Source organism: Pyxicephalus adspersus, chromosome 1, assembly GCF_032062135.1.
Source record: "Pyxicephalus adspersus chromosome 1, UCB_Pads_2.0, whole genome shotgun sequence".
In the NCBI taxonomy this organism is placed as follows: domain Eukaryota; kingdom Metazoa; phylum Chordata; class Amphibia; order Anura; family Pyxicephalidae; genus Pyxicephalus; species Pyxicephalus adspersus.
The window spans coordinates 59,683,774-59,705,043 of record NC_092858.1 but is presented as its reverse complement, the minus strand read 5'-3'; the positions used below and the strand labels follow the sequence as shown (position 1 = coordinate 59,705,043).

At 36.1% G+C, this 21,270-nt stretch overlaps 1 protein-coding gene across 1 annotated transcript in view; it reads right to left on the bottom strand.

Annotated features, from left to right (window-relative positions):
• Window positions 1-20,425, bottom strand: part of HS6ST3 (heparan sulfate 6-O-sulfotransferase 3) — a 258,435-nt gene extending 238,010 nt beyond the window's left edge. The window contains exon 1 of the mRNA XM_072411163.1: window positions 19,514-20,425. Within this exon, the coding sequence (XP_072267264.1) occupies window positions 19,514-20,055 (542 nt within the window). The 5' untranslated portion in view covers window positions 20,056-20,425. The remainder of the gene's footprint in view (window positions 1-19,513) is intronic.
• Window positions 20,426-21,270: the final 845 nt, after the last annotated feature.

The window sequence follows — 21,270 nt, the reverse complement described above, 5'->3', positions numbered from 1 at the left end:
ATAGAAACCACATTGCAATCACTTTTACCTTTAAAGTGAAGAAAGAAAAAAGTCTAAATCTAATTGGTTTATGTAGTTACACTTTGTATTACCCTATTAAACATCTAACTAAATACAGACATTGGGTTTAATTAATCTTAGGGGAACTGGGTAGTATAGTTATCCTTAAAATGTAGTTACCTTGTCCTTTAACGGGACCTTTAAGTCATCGGCTTCCTTGTCTGCAATCGACTGAAATCCTCATTGTGAGGCCTTTAGAAGTCTTTACCAGTATTTTTTTCTGGTCAGGCAGCTTATTCACCAAACATTTCCTATTCGTTCTTTTTAGTTATTGTGAAGGCCAACAATCAATGTAATATTTTCCAGTGTATTTCTGCCCACTTATTGGGCTGTGCAGACACATAGGGTCTTTATAAAATCACTACTTCTCAGCTGCCTCCATTGGAACACATGACATATAATGGAAGCATGGTCACAGGTAATTTTAATTGTGAGACTGACCAAATGATCACAGGATAGTAGCACAATGCTCCCAATCAATTACTTTGCTAGCAAGTGCTGAATTTTTGTAGCTATGTAATTTTAACGGGAAGAAGTGATTAATAAAAGCTTTTAGAATAATCAAACCATGTCTTGTGATTATATGTTTAGGGCCCCGCATAACACCTAGACACCAATGGCAGCCTTGACATTTCTCTCAGAAATGCTTTCTTTAAAAATGTTTTCATAGACTTATCACAAAGAAGGCTATTTGAAAAAAATGTCTAAATTTTTCTTTATTGAAATTAGGGCCAATTGTTGTGGGATGCATTGTCCTGTTAAAAATACACTTTTAATGGCATTAATTTATTTTAAAAATGACTGAAACTTGAAAAAAAAACTTCAAAATACCAATAACTGCCACACGATAAAGCACAGCATGAAACAAGGATGCATGAACATGGATCACTTGTATATTTTTTGAACAAAAAGTAAAAGTTTCTTTTTAATCAAGTAACAATCAAGCAAACATGAAATCACACCCCTTTTAATTATGTGTTCAAATATGCCCAGCCCATGGTCCTTTTATGTGTGTGCTTTTTTTTTGCATACTTGTTAGGGATAGATTTATGTACATTGGAGTCTTTCAAGCTTCAAACTGGTAAAAAGGTCTGTATTTCTGTATTTAAGTAGAAAATATACATTTTTACATTTAAATTTATTTGGTAGACTGCTATGTTGAGCAAAATTATATTTTCTGCAATGTGTTGATTATCTGTCTGGAAAGCAAGGCATAAAAAATAACATATGCATGCTTTTCATTCAAAGTAATAACACAGAGCTTTCATGTGCGACAAGGCTGGTCAGCCAATCAAGCAACTACAAAAGTACAAGATCATAGCAACATTTATTTGAAAAGCAATAAAAGTGATAAAGGTTCCTATGAGCAGTAAATGTCAAGCAAGATATTCCCAGATAAAACATTGCTGGCTTCTCAAATATGCCTGATTTGATTTGGTGTTTATAATCTTCATAAGGCATACATAAATATTATTTCAACATAAAAAGATTTCAAATGAATGTAGTTAATAGCAAAAGTCAGCTGATAGGGTTCCCAAGATGTATATGGATATATACTTATTGCAGGCTTATATATTTCTAAGAATAAATGAAGACTTGTGAAATAGGATTTCTTTCTAGTGAGTTAAATTTTTTATGTGTATGATATCTAATCGGCTCAAAAAGTGAATTGTAATATAGTCCTTAACTTCAGTTTTAGGGCATTCATTTTTCACTTGGTAAACTATATTGAAATATATGTTAAGGTAATAAAAGTTGAGATAAACTGTAAAGATTAGATTATCCTAGTTTATCCTAGTTGTACATGCAAATGTAAGTCTCTGAATTAAAATTTTTGTATGAATAGTTTTTGTTGATTATTGGTAGCTTAATTACATTACATGAAACAGCCAAAAGAAAGGCTGCCAACCAGAACTCTACCTCCTACCAACTGTTATAAGACTGCCATGCCTTGCTTGGGTCTTGCCGTTATCTTCAAAGATTTAGCCCCTGACGATACCACCAAGGTGAAATACCTTGGGTGGAGATAAACCAGAACATGAGGTCAGTAGTTTTTATGCATAATTTTTTTATTATATACCATTCTGGAGTGGAAATCAGTGTGATCAGGAGGTCTTCCTTCAAAGGGATAAGTCCTGTTAACACTGTTATTATTTGGGGAAGCTATGATCTTTTAAACATATGTGATCTTAAAGGACATTTATGTTTAATCTCCACCATTTATATATACATATAGCTAAATATATTTTCTAATAATAACTGTTAATATGTATAGTACAGAACTCAAATGAACCTGTACCTGATCATCATATATGAGGTGCTATGAAAAATGTGTTATCTTACAGAACATTTAATCTATCCACAACTCATTAGTAACACTAGACTGAGCCCACTTATGGTCATTAAGGCAGGGTAATGGGACATGACGTTAGTTGACCAACTCAATAAGTAAATTACATTTTATAACACAAGGTCATTAGTATATTGGTAGAATCTCATAGTTAACCAGAAGAACATTTCTATTCTCTAATGCGGCACTAATCAGCCTATTTCATGGTACTAATATTTCTCTTCATTTTTTAAAAACAATAGCAACATTTTCCAGCTTGCCACAAGTATTATCTGGTAAGATATAATAAACTCTGTTATGATCTGTAACTACTTGCATTGTTATTATATTTTATTTATAAAGGGCTGACATATTTTGCAATGCTATACAAAAAATAGACGAGCACAAACTAACACAGGAGGGGAAGTAGACTTTTTCAAAAGCTTTATTTATTGTGTTATGTGCCAATTATCATATGCATTGGGTACATTCAGGTACGGTTGGATTTAAATACTTAGACCATCATCTAAGCAACACATATAAGAAATTAAAAGGGAATACGAACGAACACCTGAATTTAAATGCATAACATCCTATAACACATCAATTTATAATATTTTAGGAGTTGGGTTGACAACAAATCATTTTATTATTAAACTTATTGCAAGTTATGTCATTTGCGATAAGATTACCCTAATGGCATAGGGAAAGAAAATAAAAGAGCTAGTCACCAAAGTTACAGGGGATCAAGATAGCAACCTTTTTCTATATTTACCTTCAATCATATCATACCATGCTCCTCATCTGTGCCATTTCACATCCACTGCACTGAGAGGTGCAGAGCTATAAAACGTTATTCCTACATTAGTTCATATATACTTACGAGTATTCATCCTTTTCACAATTTAGTAAAAGGGGGGGCCATCCGATGCAACTGATTTAAACATCACTTAGGGATCCTTGACACTAGAAGAAATGTGTATCTTAAACAATGATCTCTATTAAAGTATTTTGAAAGCTAATATACTTTATAACTATATTTTGTATACAGTAAGGAAGAGTTAAAACTTTTTTTTCTTTTGTGTGGGTGATTTTCATTTACCTTCTGTCTTGTGGATATAACAGGATATGGGAGGTTATTTTGAAAATGTTAAGGATATCCCCACCTTCCCAGGAACAAATGTTCCAATTTGAGGTTTTACACATATTCTTGATCTGGTGGTAATTTACAATTTTAGATTTATCTACTTTTATTACTGGTCAGTACTTACTGGTCACTGAGAATCTCCCTAAATGGATGCAAAGAGTACAAAAAATCAGAACGGTTCTAACCCCTTATACTCATCTAAATCTCAAAAAGACAAGTTTACCCTATGCTAAATGCACACTTGAGGATAATGCACAAACCTCCATAGAACTAAAAGAGGTATTCTGAACAACAAAGAATCATGTGCCAAGGAGCTGGAGTCCACGGAGACCCTCTAAAACCTGTCTTTATTTATTTGTAAGGGTAATTTTTAAAGATTAGGGTAAATGTAGAGTGTTTTTTTTACTTCTTGAACAGTTACATTTTTACCGTTTCCTGAATAGCATTATCAGTTTTGAATGATTTAGTGTGTTGCATGGAGCTGCTATAATCCTGAAAAAGGCAGTTTAGAAACCCTTTTCAGCTTCAAATGTCTGTTAACATGGAATAATAAACATTATTCACTGACAAAAACAAGCATGTCTTACTGATTTAATCACATAGAAAGGTGTCATAGTGATGTATTTGTACTAAACTGACTCAGTTCATGTTGTCTTGCAATTACCTAAAGTTAGAAAAGGAACTTAAAGTCTATTATTTGAGTTGTCTGCATCCTCTCTTCTTAACTCCTGTACCCATCTAGTTGAGATCAGTACAGTATGTTAAATTGCAATATTTCTTAATCTGGAGAAGTTACTTCAACAAAACACATAGGATAATGAGAAAAAGAGGGTAAATATGCTTCAACTGAACTGTAAATGAGATTACTTGAACTGTCTGTTTTATATATATTATAACAGATTTTAGCTGTTTAATTTTAAACTATTGGCTCAAAAAATGTAAATAAATACAGTCTGTAGTATCCACAATGTAAATAAACTTTGTGCACACCAAATGTCTTTGTAAACCCACATATTGTCTTGTAAATGTAGTAGTGGCATCATCACTGTGCTGTATAGCCCATATAGAAAGCAAAGCTGTTGGTGGGACCCAACACGTTCACTTACTATATGTTGTCTTAAGGGGTGGATAAGACCACTCACCCTTCATAAGAGAGCAGTAACTGGTCAGAATACAAGAAACCCCTGCACAGAAGCAAAGTTACACACTGGACTACTGCACGGATCTAAAAGTAAGTCAGAAAGCATGCAATTGTTAAAAAGGAATGCATGTGCCTTTTGTATTTAGCTATTTACAGATTACAGATAATAGAAGTTGAACATAAAACCCAATGAATGGTGCACTTCGTTATTTATGTCCACAAAATTCCAAACTGGAGTGCTTCTGAAACGCGTGGATTTCCTAAAGGCAAGTCTTCGCCTCCAGTTGCTCATTAAATTACAGAAGGGAATCTGCCAACACTTTCAAGTGACTTCCAAACAACCAGATCTGTCTCAAGTCTTCACAGACTGTTGCTTCAAAAAGCTTCTTGGTGGAAAAAAAGTCACATGAAAAGGACTCAATGGTGGTGATGGTTCCTTTTGAACTCATATCCTCAAGCCAGTATATGAAGTAAGGAGTAAAGAATTTCCCAGCCTTGGATAAATCGATACACCTTGAAAAAAAGGTTGAATTAAAGATTTATTGTTTTACCATAACTATTACTTTTCAGCATCTCAGTTCATTAAGGTGTCCAGTAAGCTACATAGAAAAATAGTTATGTCACTAAAATAAATAATGTGCATAGGCTGTACATTGTGGCTGAGATGAAATGACAGACTTAGGTAATGAATAGACTACTACTGAATGGATGTGGAATTATTTATTAAAGTAAACCATGTGTCAGTACCTCAGACCTAAAAGACTTTATCTCTATCCTTGGTTCACCTGATGTGTACAGAAATGTTCTTGTACATCCATCCGAATAGATACGTTTTAAGTGTTCGACAATAGTACAGTTTTTACAAGTACTGACATGATGGACAATAAAAAATACATCAAGGTATTTTGTGAGCTCAGTCATTTTATGAAATACCCACAGGTTTCTCCAGTACACATAAACTATCTGCCACTAAAAATTCGCAAAATAAAGAGAAGTTAAATATTACACAGACATGTTCCCAACCAAAATGCACTTAATCACATTGTATAATAAGTTTCATTTCACTATATATGTTCCAAAGACTTGCCTAATGCTATCTGTGCCAAACTGCCATCTGTAGTCATGAATGTCAATGTTTCAAATAGAAAGAAATGTTTTGTAAAACATTCAGTGCACCTACAACAACCATGATATGGTACTCAAAGGCACTGATATGCCACTCCAAGATTCTGACAGCTTTTTATTAAACATAACGCAGAACTTGAAAAGGTCAGTACTTCATAGGACGCATTGGTCTATTTATTAGGTAACATCCATAAACTTCAGTATTACTATACTGAAGGAATAAGTAGACTTTACTAAATTTTAAAGCAGACATGCATGGGAGTTTATTCCATGATGTATTCTCAAGTTTAAGACTGGATTTGTGCAGCTTCAATTTAAATTTTTATTGATTATTTAAACCTTTATGACACTATTTCTCATGCTCCAGTGAACTACTGGTAAATGTTTTCAGCAAAAAAGTAATGTAAATGTTAAATAAACATACCTACGTCAGCAAAACCATTTTGGTAGTCACTCAGTTCGGCAAAACTACCATTTATATTTTTTAATTTAAATATTTCACTAATCTTCTTATTTGCTTAGCCTTTATGTAATTCCCACAAGTTAGTGCCTAAAGAAATACTAATATAAATAATAATATTTTAATAGTAATAATATTATTATTGTAGTATTAATCTATTTCCATACTTCACAACTTTCTAAGATGAAGTAGAACTTTAAGCAGTGTGTAAGCATAGGACACCCCTGTGATATGCCCCTTTTATCTTGACCAAGAAGAATGAAAAAAAAAACAAAAATGACCGTTTAAACCCACAAGTGCAAATTTTAGCACATTACAGCACTTTTTTCTTTATACTGACATTCTAGTGTAATACAAGAAATAAGTGGAAAAAAATATTTAGGACTCAGACAGGTGAACACGCATTTATACATTCACTGCTTAGAAAATGTGACGGAGCCTCCAAGCTCTTGCATTATCAATGAAGAAAAACAATAAAGGTCCTAAAGGCAGACATTTGCAGGTCCTTTGGTTGTGTAAGACCACTCCTACAGTGTTTTTCAGGCATTTGATGGAAATTGCCTATCCTATCCACCGTTTAGTGGTGGTTTAGAGAGGGACAGTTCTGCTGGGATAGTTTTTGAGGGGAAACTGAACTCTGAAGTCTTATATTGTAATTATAATTCCTTAATAATGGGCAGCACGGTGGCTCAGGCGTTAGCACTCCGGCCTTTACAGCGCTAGGTCCCAGGTTTGATTTCCAGCCAGGACATTATCTGCATGGAGTTTGCAGGTTCTCCCTGTGTCTGTGTGGGTTTCCTCCGGGTACTCCGGTTTCCTCCCACATCCCAAAAACATGCAGTGAGGTTAATTGGCTTCTCCCAAAAAATTGACCCTAGATTACATTAATGACATATGACTATGGTAGGGACATTAGGGGACAAAGGATTTTGAGATCCTTTGAGGGACAGTTAGTGACATATGGTTTTTGTACAGTGCTGCATAATATGATGGCGCTATATAAATACTGTGTAATAATAACAATGATAAAAGGTGTAACTTTGCTAAACATGATACTGTTGCTGTATATTTGCACATGAAATAAATAAATACACTTGTAAAGCTACTTTAAGTAAACTGAGAAGAACTGCCCTACTCTGAGGACTGTATTATAACTTCTATACTTGCATAATAACTCCACGTAATATGCATAATAACCATATAACTCACAATGATGCGTGTGTTTTGAAAATTTTATTGTAAATCAAAGCTATACTGAAGATGTATGCAAGAGTTTAATTCCTTTATTCCATATGTTTGCCAGGATTAATGCAAAAGAGGAATTTGGCAGGCAGCAAGAACAAAAGCGAGAGCACAAATTTAGCTGCAACTCTGCAGTTAGAGAGATAATCTAATGTTTGTGCCCATGGCCCTTGATTTATCATTTTAGTGGAACACAAGGAATAGTAAAAACATAAGTTTTATTTCTATTGGCGGTCAGGTTGGAACAAATGATTTTCAATGCATTACACGTTCATCATATATATCATTTAAACGTTACATGTCCAAGGACAATAAAATAAATTGCAATCAATCAAGGACAAATCTAGTTTGTGAAAAATAGCTTTTCAAACAGACTATATTAATACCTGAAACATTAGTTATACTATTATTATTATTTATATAGCACCAAATATTTATTAGCACTTTACAGAGCCATTAGTTGTGTCCCGACCATCATAAAGGCCCTAACGTATTCTACGTACAATTTAAGGGTGAAACCAATTAACTTACCAGTATGTTTCTGGAATGAAACCCATGGAAACAAAGGGAGAACACACAAAATCCATGCAGATAAAGGTTTTTGCCACAGTTCAGACCTGGGACCCTCCGTGCTGCAAGATGCTAGAATTATAGACAATGGTGGCTTGCAATCTGTATGCCTTGTATTAGTTTTATATTTTCAGTTAATATTACGTATTAAGGAGAAACAACAGAATTATAAGGATTCTTATAATTCTTAGAAAAGAAATACAAATTATATAATTTGTAATAAATTAATTTATTAGGTGAGTTTCTCAGTAGTACCACTTGCATTATATAAAAAGTCTGATCCTAAGCACACGTGTGACCTACATCCTGGTTAGACAAGAATACCAGTAGTAGAGGTACTGTTTTCACTCAACATTCATCCAAGAATCAAAATGTTTCTAATTTTATTTACTTGTTAAATGTGTGAATGTTGTAAGAAAAAATATAGAGAGACTATGTCTGTTTAATAAATATTTTATATATAATATAAAACCGAAACATGTATTTGAAAATAAAATTCAAAAATAATATTTTGAGGATAATATTAAAGCAAATCCCTACTTTAAAAACCCTGTCTTAGTTTCTTTTAAACTTTTTTTTGTTTTACAATAGGCTTATTAGCAGAAATCTGCTGGCCCTTTCCTATTTTGCCCCACCATTGGCAGCACTGAAAACAGTGCTTTTTTGGAAACCTGAGCACTTTTCTCAGGACAGCATTGTTCTCAGGGTGTGTGCCAAGGACAGCATGGGCTCCAAGAAAGTGGTTTGATATTCAGCATAATTCAGTCCAGAAAAAAAACAGCCTAGGAGGGCAGTACTGGAAGAGAGGAGGCTTATTTTTGGTTGGTACTTTTAGAAAAAAAAACATACCTGAATCAATAATATTAATTTAGTGTGCCATGTCATTGCATAAAGCTTGCACTAATAGATTTCGATGCAATGCTCCACCATATGAACCAGTGTTGCCCCAGGGTTCCTTGAGCGATGAGCATAATGTCCTCCTCAGTTTAACTGATACCAATTATCTATTTGTCTGTTTGTAAGGTTGAAATTTTCCCCACTGGCCAGCAATGTAAGTAGTCCCCCAAGACTTGATTGAAGTGATTTCAAGGGTTCCCCATTTTACAAAGATTGAAAAAGGCTGATATAAACTACAGTATAACTAGATGACCAAAGATTTATTAGAGTTTTAGATTATAAACAGAAACCAAGGCACTTCTGAAACATTTTGCCAATATATACCAAGGTACAGTAAACAGTAAATAGAGGTCTGATGCAGAAGACCCAGAATCCTACAGCCGAAAGGTCCTTCAGATTGTTTAGAAAGGTCCTTACTGTTTAGAAAGCATTGACTACCAAAGGTAAATTACACTAATTAGTAAAGAATATTTTCAAAGTTAACTCCATGAATGTTCTTGCTTAAAGCTAAGCTAGCTCTATGTCAAGAGATTTACATGTAAAATGACATGTTGTGAAATGAAGCAGAAGGTGTGATGAACACAGATATCCAAGGATTCAATTTATTTATTTTTATTTTTATTTTCAAATAGACCTGTTTCAATTCAGGTAAATGTAGATTGTCCTTTTTTAAAATCAGAATCAAAATAATAGAGTTACTCCCAAACAGAGAAATGCATATCAGTTCCCCCTTGCCCAGAGAACTCATATAACATGCTATTTTGATTGGCCTATAGCTCTAACCCTGACCGCCAGTTTTGGGGTCTTTATTGACTACCTGTGTGCCTCTACTGGCAGTTCATGCGAATTCTTACAAGAATAGGATTCTGCCACTTAAAATGTATATACTGCTGGAACTGTGATTTATTTGTCAGGCAAGAGATTACTCCTCCTGACCAGTGCGGCCAATGCTGGCTGTTCCTATCCAACATTACTGTACTTGTCACTAACTACATTTGTTTATCCAATCGTGCAAGAGGGCAACCCAGGACAGCTGTCCTTGTGTAACCCCCTTGCAGGATTGCTTATATGGAACCCTGTCATTGTGAAGTTAGAAACAGTCGATGCTGGATTGGTCATCGTGGGGCATGGTATACTTGAGAAAATGTATTTTCCTATTTTTTTCAGGTAAAAGTAGGTACCTCAGTTTATATTTGAGTATGAATGGAATAATACTAATATTTTGATCTATGTGGGTATGTAAGAGTAAGAATCTCTGTCTGTGTCCTCACTGGGAAAATCCCCCTTGCTTTCTGTCCTGGTTACACAAAAACAAGAAAGGGGGGGGGGTTCATTGTCAATGGGACAGGAAGACAGAGCAAAAAAAATGGCACTATAATATATGATTGTTTAGGTTTTTTACTGCTATGTCCTTTATAGGCTTGTCCCATCACTTCCTGTTCTTGCCATGCCTTGTCACTGCGATACAATGTCAGGGTATATTTAGCCAAACGAAACAAATATAGCAGCCTGTTACATTACCAACTCTAGGTTTTTGGATTCCACATTACTTTCTGTACCAGAGGCAAAAGTCACAAGTAAAATTATATTAATTGAATAAATCTCCAAATGGGAATATTGGGGCAACAATAGCAATGAAAAACCTGGTAGTGGTAAAACAGGAAAAGGTTTTAGCATTAATATAACGTTAACAAATATATATTACACAGCTTGGCATATAATAAAGTTTATATAGCTTTGACATATATTGTATAGCTTAAAGTTTACTTTAAGAATGCTTATGACAAAGAAATACATCTATGTCAAATCTTCTGTAATAGATTCGTGTTTTCATAAATAAATCTCCTCTGTATAAAAAGGACTTAATTAAGTAGCAGGTTTTATGAATCAGTGAGGCATATAAAACATGCAAAAAATCCTAAGTAAAAGTTTACAGAAAAACAGAAAAAAATTAATCATTAGTTTTCAGCTCTAATATTCAGGTATATCTCAAAGTGAAGCTGTTGTGATAACTACAAATATTTACCAGTTATTCCAAACTGGACAAGAGTTAAGGTATAATAATAGTCAAGAATTGTGTGTTTTTAAAGGCAACACAGTTTATAATTGTAATAATTACCTTTCATTTATAAAGCACCAACATATTATGCAGTGCAGATGCTACAATTTAGGGGGGTTGGGGTAAAAGTTGGAATTATATTAGATGTAGCACTAAGGGTTATCTACCAGTTAAAGAAAATAAAATGCCTTTAAACCAATTTTTCATGAAAGTTCGATGTCAGGTTTTTGTTGTACCCATGCCCTTTTGGAAACATTGATTCTATTTCCCTTGGTGACCATTGAATAGGTACAGAAACGGATGGGATATCCCAAATTTTGGGCAGTTGTGACATTAAGGGAACATTTTCCACTGAGGGACTCCTATAGAGGGCTTTTTTCCGCGTTGGATATACTTTCTTTCAAATTCTGTTGTGTCTCTACTAGAAAAATTAAAGTAAATGTCCCCAGTAAGACATTAAAATACATTGACATTAGTCTAATGTAATTCCACTGAAAAGCAACATCTAGGTTCGGAGAAGAAAAACATTATTAGGGGACAAGCTAAGAGAAGAGAGGGGTGATTGCTCCAAACTCAAAAATGTTGAGGAACTGGCTTTACTATGTGGATCACATGAGTGGCTTCGCTCATTACAAAACCTGTGCCTTTAATTGCTTGCTACGGTAAGTGTTCAACTTGAGGGGATAGGGTTAAGTGCTAGGGTTATGACGGGTTAAAGTGTTAAAAATCACTTGGAAGTATGATGTTAGGAGTTATTGAGTGAAGGTTTAGGTATTAAGATATGGTTTAATAAGGACAGATTAAAAATTAGCATCTCCTAAATATTGTATGCTTTTTTTTTTTTTTTTACAGTCTCATTAAACACTTTATTTATTACCTGCTCTATGTGTGAAGATAGCTATAAAGTGATTCTGGATGATAACTATTTATTTCAAATTATAGCAAATTACAGTGAAATTTGCTTTCATACAAATGTATATATCAGTTGACTACCATACCATGTTCCAATTGTGGTAGGACTGTGTAAATATTTTCAATTTATAACTGGTAGGGCTTAGTGAGATGAGGTGTTCAGCCTAACTACAAACAAGTATGTTAGGGGTTGGGTGGACCATATGGATGTTTAATGTCCATATTTTAATCTGAAAATATTGGAAGGCACAAAGTTTTTTAAAAAAAACAGACGTGTCTATAATTGTGATATTTTACTGGCTATGTATCTGCTCATATTCATTATTCCAACTATGTTATAATGGCAGATAGCACTCCCAGATTAGCACAAGTTTTATTTGCCATACGGCACTTGTAGTGTAGTGTCAAGAGCCGTAGAGTTAAAATAAGTATCACAAAAAAAACAAAAATTACAAATTAAATTTGCTTTTCTCTTTATGTTGACCTTAGACTGGCCACCTTACTTTTGCATTGGTAGTTTAGGGTACAGAATTCATGTCACTGAGAATATCTGTGTTAGGCCAATCATTCTCTTCATTACTCTATCCCTAACCTTCCCTGTAACACTACCCCTCACATTAGCTCTCATTATACCCTTTACACTAAACCTCCCAATAACCCCAACCCTTACACTAAACTGCTTTGTAACCCAAGTCTTCATAGAATACCTTCAAGTAACCCCTTAAGGCCTGTCTTGTGGATAAGACAATAGCCTTATGGCATAAATCAGGAAATCATATCGGCAGTGTAGTAAAATTTTAAAGAAACATTGTACATGTTAATATTTTATGACCTGCCACATCCCTATTAAGTATAGGAAAAGTTTTTGCTGAAAGACACAAATTTTTGTGAGACTTTAGAGGCCAAAACCAAAAATTTATTAAAAAAATCACTTTATTATAAATTGGTAAAATTTTACAAAAATAAAAAACATAGTAAAACCATGAGTTATACAGTAGACTCTCCTATTGGGGTATCCCTTGCAGGGGGTACAACCAAATTACTTTCTCTACATGTTTAATGGAAAATTCCACTTTATCAGGAGAAAAGAGATCTATAATTGTGAAACATATACAATCAATCCCTTCATAATTTAATTTAAACACTACAATCATGTAAAACAAAATAATTGTTATAGATAAATGTACCTGGTGTTCATATATTTATGGCACCCCTCTTTCATAGAGTGGTATGAGCAGGAAAAAGATGGCGGTGAAAACATATCTTTACACTAGCCCGATCTAACAATATAACAAAACATGTCTCCAGTTAATAATGTAATATTATTGCTTCTTAAATAGTCCTCTATTATAACCGTGAGGCCATCATGATAGGTATTGAGTCTTCATCCAATTACCCAGTGTTTTTATATATGTTTTGTTGTTATATTGGCTCCTAAAGTCCCACAAAAATTGGTGTCCTTCACCAAATAATTTTTCCTAAGGGTAGTAAAGTTGTCTGCACCAAGGACTTATATATCAAATGGTTCAAAAATTATAGCTCTGAAATATAAAAAATGCAGCATAGATTAAAAAAAAACCTCTGCCAACTAAAATTGTTTTAAACCACAGACAATGCTATGTATCAGTCTGGAGTCTCAATGTTTTGCCTTTTGACTGGCCACATCTAGTAAGACATTAGTTTAGATGGCAACATGATCTCAGCAATGGTAGTTTACGATGCAAAGCTATGGCTTTTTTGGTAGTTTACGATGCAACTGGGCTATGGCTTAGGCATCCTAAAAAGCATATTACTGTTCTCCCTTTTTCATAATATAGAAACCTAAATAATAGATCTGCATAAAACCAATACAGTGCATCTTTTATGCTTTTGCCGAATATTTTGCTTGTAGAATAAGCCATTAGTCTTGTGTGTGCTTCTTATGCAGTAAAATTCCTATTTTCAGATTCAGGTTCAACTTTACATGGGACTTCAAACTAATGTAAACCTTGTAAGTTATTGCTGTACAATCCAAGCAAAAATTTTGCTTTACATGTACAAATCTGAAGTTGTAAAGGTAAAAAAGCATATTTTACAAATATACTGTATATATATATATATATATATATATATATATGAATTATCACACCTTGGGATTATCTGCTAAGAAAGTTACTAATGTCAAAGGCCTGCTGAGTCTAACTGTAAACCCTGTCTGATTATTATACAAAAATGTGCAGCTGTTCAACAACTAAGATTCTAACAAAAAGACGGCCTGAAAGCCTGCAGTCCTATTATACCATGATTCACTTCACTTTCCCTGAGGGCATGGTCAATAAATCCTAATTTCTAAGTGCCCTAGGCATGCCTCAAGCGGGTGCAAATGAGTAAGAAATTAAGTGTAAAGACTGCTGGGTGATAAGAGGCCATTTATACATTCTTCTCATAAAAAGAAACAATTTGTTCTAGTCTTTCAAAGTTATTGTAAAATGGAAAATTAGTTTGCTTTTTACTTTTCTGTATTGGTGGTATAAGTTGCATTCATTGCTCAAAAATAAGAAAACAAATTGTGTCATCAGCAGAACAAATAAAGTATAGCACTGAACCTTGATATAAGTAAAGACAGTTAATGGAGCTTCAAATAACTGCTTCACAGCAATTACAGTATAGAATAGGCTGCATGATTAGTTTCCAAAGCACATATTTTCTTACACACAAAGGAGAACAGAGTTCTTTTGCATTTGGGAATAATTGGAGCGTGTATATACATTTCAGTACATGGTGGTGAAGTCCATTATTTGCCAACTGTGACCCACAAGGACTTTTCACATGAGTTTTTCACATGTCTAGAATAAATGCTTAGTACTTGCCTTCTTTTTTAAAACAAAAGTTCAATCAGATTTTAAATTGCTGTAGTTAAATGAGTTTAAGACTTCAGGTTGGCTTGGAAAAGTATATGAGTTTTTATCTGTGGTAAAAATTCTGTCATTATTCCTAAAGGCTAGGGCTACATTGGTGAATCATTTTTTGCTACTGAGAGTTAAACTGTTTGTTGGTAGTTATCATATGAACATCAGGTTGATTTCAGCATGCTGCAAATGAAATGACTATAACTAACAGTCCAATATCTCTTTGGAAAAACAGTTTAATTGCTAGTATTTCCCCTAGCCTTCATCTTCATAAGTAAAGAGTGCTGCAGTACATGTGGTTCCACAAAGCAAGTAGATGTTATTTCCTCATTATATAGACAAAATGCAATTGCTTGTGCAGAAATATGTAATATTTTAAATATTAAAGACACTTGGTCACTCACTGGAGGTGACTCACTGCCATCCAATGCAAGCCATTCTATTTAGCTTCCCAGGAAACAACTTTCCATAAAACCGTGCATCCCCAGATATGCATTTTTTATTCATAGATTTTATATTTCATTTTTCCTGCTTGGTTAAACTTTTGTTGTTCTGAACAATTTTGTGTTACATTACCCCAGTATATTATATTACCATTTCAATGACTTATTAGCAATTTCATAAAGCTACTAAAAAGCCGCCTTTGCAGAACTAAAGGAGACTTGAATACAACTCTTATGTGTAATGCTTTAATCCAGTAGAAAAATGTCACTTTCATCACAGATTTACGTCTCTAACTCCTGTTAGCACAAACAAATTACTTGCTGACAAAATGCCTAATATACAGAAGTAAACTACTTGACTTTACCTGCCTAACTGCCCAACACAGACACACTTACATGCAACTATAATTTTGCTCATTTAACTCATGCTTCCGCTTAGCAATATCTCTCTCCCACTTTCAGCTGATCCGCTGTGCCACACTCTCACACCATACACTTGTAAGCTCTGCAAAGCTATTTATATTCAGGCAGAACTTTACTTCAGTAAAGTTCTCGAAATTATTATTGCACAGTTAGCTTCACTGCAGGGATGTATAATTCTTCTCTGTTCTTTTAGCTTGCCATTTACAGCTTCTGCTGTAAGGCTGATTGCTTAAACCTCTTTTATAGAGCCCTACCACCTTACAACTGCCCCAATGAGCCAGCACACAATAAATATGGTGCTGGAACCCACTGTTATTACAGAGCAGGCCTTTCCAACAGCAGACATATGCATAACCTAGCAAGAGAGACTTACAACCAGCAGTGATGATCGTCCTCATCAAGGGCAGACCCCATCTATAAAGCTTACAAGAGAATGTGTACTTTGAGGGAATGATTTTATATATTACTACATGACCAGGGTTTTTAGGAGATGCAGTACATTATTATGTATATGTACTGTAAAAGTTTAGTAAGCAAATGTACCCCGGGGAGGCTGTGGAGAAGAAATAACTGAGGCAGATAAGTTCATAGAAAGTGGGGTTGTGGTTAGGGGACAAATCCAGTAAAAAAATAATACTGTTTGCAGGGTTACTGTCAAATATACTCACAAGATACTTTTTGTATATAACCACTCCAGTGGTGGGATATTCCCATCCAAACTCTGAGTCATCCAAAGAACTAGTATGCTAATATACCCAAAGATATTTTAAGCACACTAAGGACCCTTATAGCCACAGCATTGTGCCCAGGCTCAACCCTCATCCAACCTCTCCTTCAAGTGAATAGGAAGGGTTGTAAATATTTTTTTTTTTTTTTTTGTGCATGTTGTGTCTGATCCTGGCACTGTTTCCTAAAGTAACAAGTTGTTTTTGGCTGTGCAGTTGCTGGTGGAAGATTTGTGCCTTTCATATGCAAATGTTTGCTACTCTCAGGAGCACTGTAGCAGTTTACTATGGTTTTCTACCAAAGGCCCTAACGAATATCAAGCACCAGACATGCTCAGTGAAAAGACTGTTCCTGTTTGTCTGTTTTTAAAAAAAAAAAATGAAATTGGATAAGCAGCCATAGGTTGGACAGTCAAAATCTAATTTCTGATTGGTTGCTCTGAATCACCCACCACCGCTCCTTACTGCCATTTTCCTAATTAAATCAATGCCAAGCATGTTCACAATTTTCAGTATTATTGAGACTGCAAATGGTAAATTATTCACTAAATTCTCAAATTGATAGTTATAAAAGAAAGTAATTTTGGAATTAAAAGATCCAGCTGTACACCGTGGAATTTTCCTCTGTATTATAGGAAAACTACTGTTGGTGTGGCAGTAAGATTTTACTCTGTTTTTCATGTAGTCATTGATTATTTTGACAGACTGACAGTAAAAGGGCTGGGGATGACTAATGATGGCCCAAATATGAATATACAGTATGTTTATGCAGATAAAAAAAACAACGGTTTCTTTATTTTGTAGAGTTCTGAGAAAATGAAATTGTAATGTTATTCACCTTCTCAGATTCTATTTCACTTGTAAAGATGTGACACTGTGATCTGTATATAAGCAACCCTAATACTAATATTGCCCAAAGGTGACGGAGAAAGTAAAAGATACTCCAATCCCTTACAAGCTATGTATTATATAATGTGCATATACAATGTGTACCACTCTTCATTGCAGCTGCATTATTTTCACATTTCATGCAGTTTATCAATAATACCCATAAGTGCAATGTAACTATAATGTCTAAATTATCTAGTCTTAAATAATGGCATAGATAAGACATCAGCATCTGAATTGAAATGTTGTAACTTTCCATTTCATTTCAAAGTTGTAATGTTGACGTTTGAGTATAATTGCAAAGTATAGCCAAAGTAAAAACATTTGATATGATAAGTAAGATTAGAACGTATGTATTCATTGCTGACTATATCCACATTAAAGATATTTCCCCTTCCCCAATGACACTAGGATAAGAAATAGGAATGTGTAGGTGTACCAGCTACTGCAACTCATTTCCATGCTAGACAATAGATATGCTTTCATTGTAGTTTCAGTCGCCATCAGAGAGATATCTTAGCCCTCCGTGTCCTTGTGATTATCTATCACTGGAACAGGAAGTGAGGTTACATGTCCCCAATATAACCCAACTTATTCTAACCCATCAGTAACAAAGCTACTATTGTTTGCTATGTTGTGATATCAGAAACACTGGTCTGGAGGAAAAGAAGTTGAATCTCTGCATAAGGAAGGGATTCTTCACTGTAAGGTCTGTGAAAATGTGGTATTAGCTCCCCAGGAAGTAGTTTTAGCACGTTGTATAGATTGCTTTAAGAAAAAGCTGAATGCTTTCCTAGAAGAACAGAATATACCGGCATATTAATTGCAAAACAAATGACACCACAGACTGTTGATCCAGAGAACATCATATTACCTTATGGAATAAGGAAGGAATTGTTTCTCTTACAGAGGAAAAAAATTAGAACCAAGTTTATGATGTTTTGCCTTCCTTTGGATCAATTATGTATATATGGTTTTACCTGTAATATGATGTTTTGTACTTTGTATTATGTATTTTTTCAACCGGATTAATGTAACTATATGTAATAACAATGTTTTGTCTTGTATACAACCTGGTGGATTGGCTGGTCTGTGAATACTTCACAAAAGATCTGTCTGACACGGTAACTTACACAGTGCTTTAAGTCATTATGTGTTTTACTAGGTGAGTCAAATACAATTAAATGACTTTGATATGCCAATCAGCAGAAAGAATCATGAGTGTAATGAAAATAGCACTTTATATAATTAAGATATAAAAGGAATGAGTTGAGATTATAGAATATTTGTGACTATTCAAGTTCTAAAAGGTAAGTATATATTTTATCTATGCAGTTCAGAATATTCTGTTAATAAGATCTGCCTCCAGCACAGGCTTCATAAATCAAGTTATGACATTTCATATAGGGCAGTGACTGTACAGGAGCAAGGTTATTCCAATACAAAAAACCTGAGCCTCCCCCACATTTATACCAACAAGACACAATCGTCTACATTCTCCAACCTGCAGACCTAAACCCTATCACAGCACATCCAGCTACTTAAACCTCAGCAACAACTCCACAAATCATGTTTACTGGAGACATAACTGCTCAGAGCATATACAAAGTTCTGTACCAAGAACAGCTCCACACCATGTATGCAGCTCCTGGAAATCATGTCTGCAGGAGCACTCATACAGGACCATTTACCTGTCTAATGATATATTGGGGTGACTTTTGTCAAATGGATTGTGTATATCCATTGTGTGTATACAGTCCAAGTAATTAGAACATTATGTATAGAAAACACCTGACATGCATTATACTCCAAGCTTCTTTATAATAGGAATAAAAGACAGAAAAGAATGAAAATCTTCTGGGTGAACTCATGTATGAATGCAGCAAGTAGAAGAGCACAGCTGCTGTCCATGGTGCTGAAATCTGCGGCTATGATCAGCTCTATCTATAAAAGCACAATAATGACCTATTACTAAATATGACATTATTACAGATTGTTGATGCTGGGTACATAAATGAAATGCCAGTGCACAGCAGTTTAAAGCCAGTCAGCAGCAGATATGCCCCTGTAATTGCCCCTGTACTTGCCCCCTGTACTGCCTCCTGTACTTGCCCCCTGTACTGCCTCCTGTACTTGTCCCCTGTACTTGTCCCCTGTACTTGCCCCCGGACCTGCGTGCAGTGGTCTGCTAGCAATGGACTGACCTGTGGTTCTTCTGGCTGTCCTTCTTCTCCATGATAGCCGGTACACAGTTGGTGAGTTCGGTCCAGTCTGCATGCAAGCCGCAGCTCCATCCTGTAGAGAAGCGGGAGAATAGCCAGGTCTCCTTCCTGCCCGGACGGTGACAGGTGCACTTCTTCTGCCCAGGTTTGCAGTCACACGGCTGCTCCAAGCGAATATTCCTAACCAAATGCCTGCCAAAAGTCGTGCCCCCTGTCTTCTGGATGTGCAGGAACACGATGACATCGTCCCCCTTGATGTTAAAATCCACAAATCTGTAAAGGTCTTTGGCCATGAAGCTGAAGGTCGGTTGGAATTTGGGGGGGATGTTATCCTCTGGAAGTTCATCCTCATCACTCTGCCATTGTGCCATGGCAGGCAGCTCAGAGGACTGGTCCGATCCAGGGTCCCCTGCCCGGAAATGCCACGACCCGGTCCCAGTTGGGCATATGTACTGGTAGACAATCATCACAAAGAGTACAGCCAGGACCGGGGCCAGGATCAACTTGTTGGCTCTGTCATCCATGGTTCCACACGAGCTTGTATCTCAATCAACGCACCTTTATTCTACTGGCTGACATCAAGTGACATAGGTAAGCCGGGTGATCCGTGGGCTCTGCCCTGTAGCCATGTCCCGCTCTGCCTGGCATGCATGGATTGCTGTAAAGCAGAGCCCCGCTCCTCTGTCAGCTGGGCCGGGAGAGACTCACTGAAGGGCTACACCAAAATCCCTGTCCCCTTCACACCGGCAGGGGGCGTGGCTCTGCAGTCCAGAGGAGAGAGACGGAGCTGGGCAGAGATACGAGCAGGAATGTCTGTGGCACGTGGAGCAGAGGAAAACCATCCGTGGGAGTGGGGAGGGGGGAGAGGGGCAAGCTGGCTGCCCGAGACAGCAGACACTGCAGCTATCATCTTCAAGACAGCAGCCTGTGCGAATCTGTGAGGGGGGAGAGCTTAAAGGCACAGGGGCACAGTGTGGACAGTGACAAATGGAAACACGTGTGTGAATCTGTGAGGGGGAGTGCTTAAAGGCACAGGGCAGTGACAAGCTGAAACACATTTTTGCACCTTGGCAAAAATGAGTAAAAAGCAAACAATTATACTCAAAATACTCAAAGATGACCAGATAGCAGAAGACACGACAAAAAGAGAGCTGCTTGTAAAATAAAAAATAGAGAGTCCTATTTAAATGACAGGTTCAATGCAACAGGTAATTGGCATTCTCTGTGGCCCCTTTGTATAATATGTGGTGGGCGACTATCCAACAAAGACATGAAAACTGCTTCCCCACATGGAGACCAAGCGCCAAGTCCAGAAAAGCAAAGGTAATGCTAAGAATTATAGGCCTACAATGTAAAGTAAATTTCCATGCAAAAAAAAATGTAACACTTTGTGCATGAAAATATGGACAGAATTGGAACGCTAGGGGGGTTAACCTCCTTGCCGTTAAGCCCGACCTTCGTTCAGGCACAAAAAAAATTGCAAGGATGGTTAACCCCGAGATTTTTCCCATCCATACTTACCTGGTCCCCCTGTGCTCATCCAGCGTCGTTTTCGTATTCCAGCGTCGTCCGTCGATCTCCCTCTCCAGCGTCGGGTGCCAGCGGGACCGGTAAGATGCCGGCTGGCATCTTGTGTTCCGCCGGCCGGCATCTTGTGTTCCGCCGCCCGGCCGCTGGCTGGTCCCGCTGATCGTCCCACGTCCTTCTCGTTCCAGCGCCGGATGATCTCTGAAGGGAGA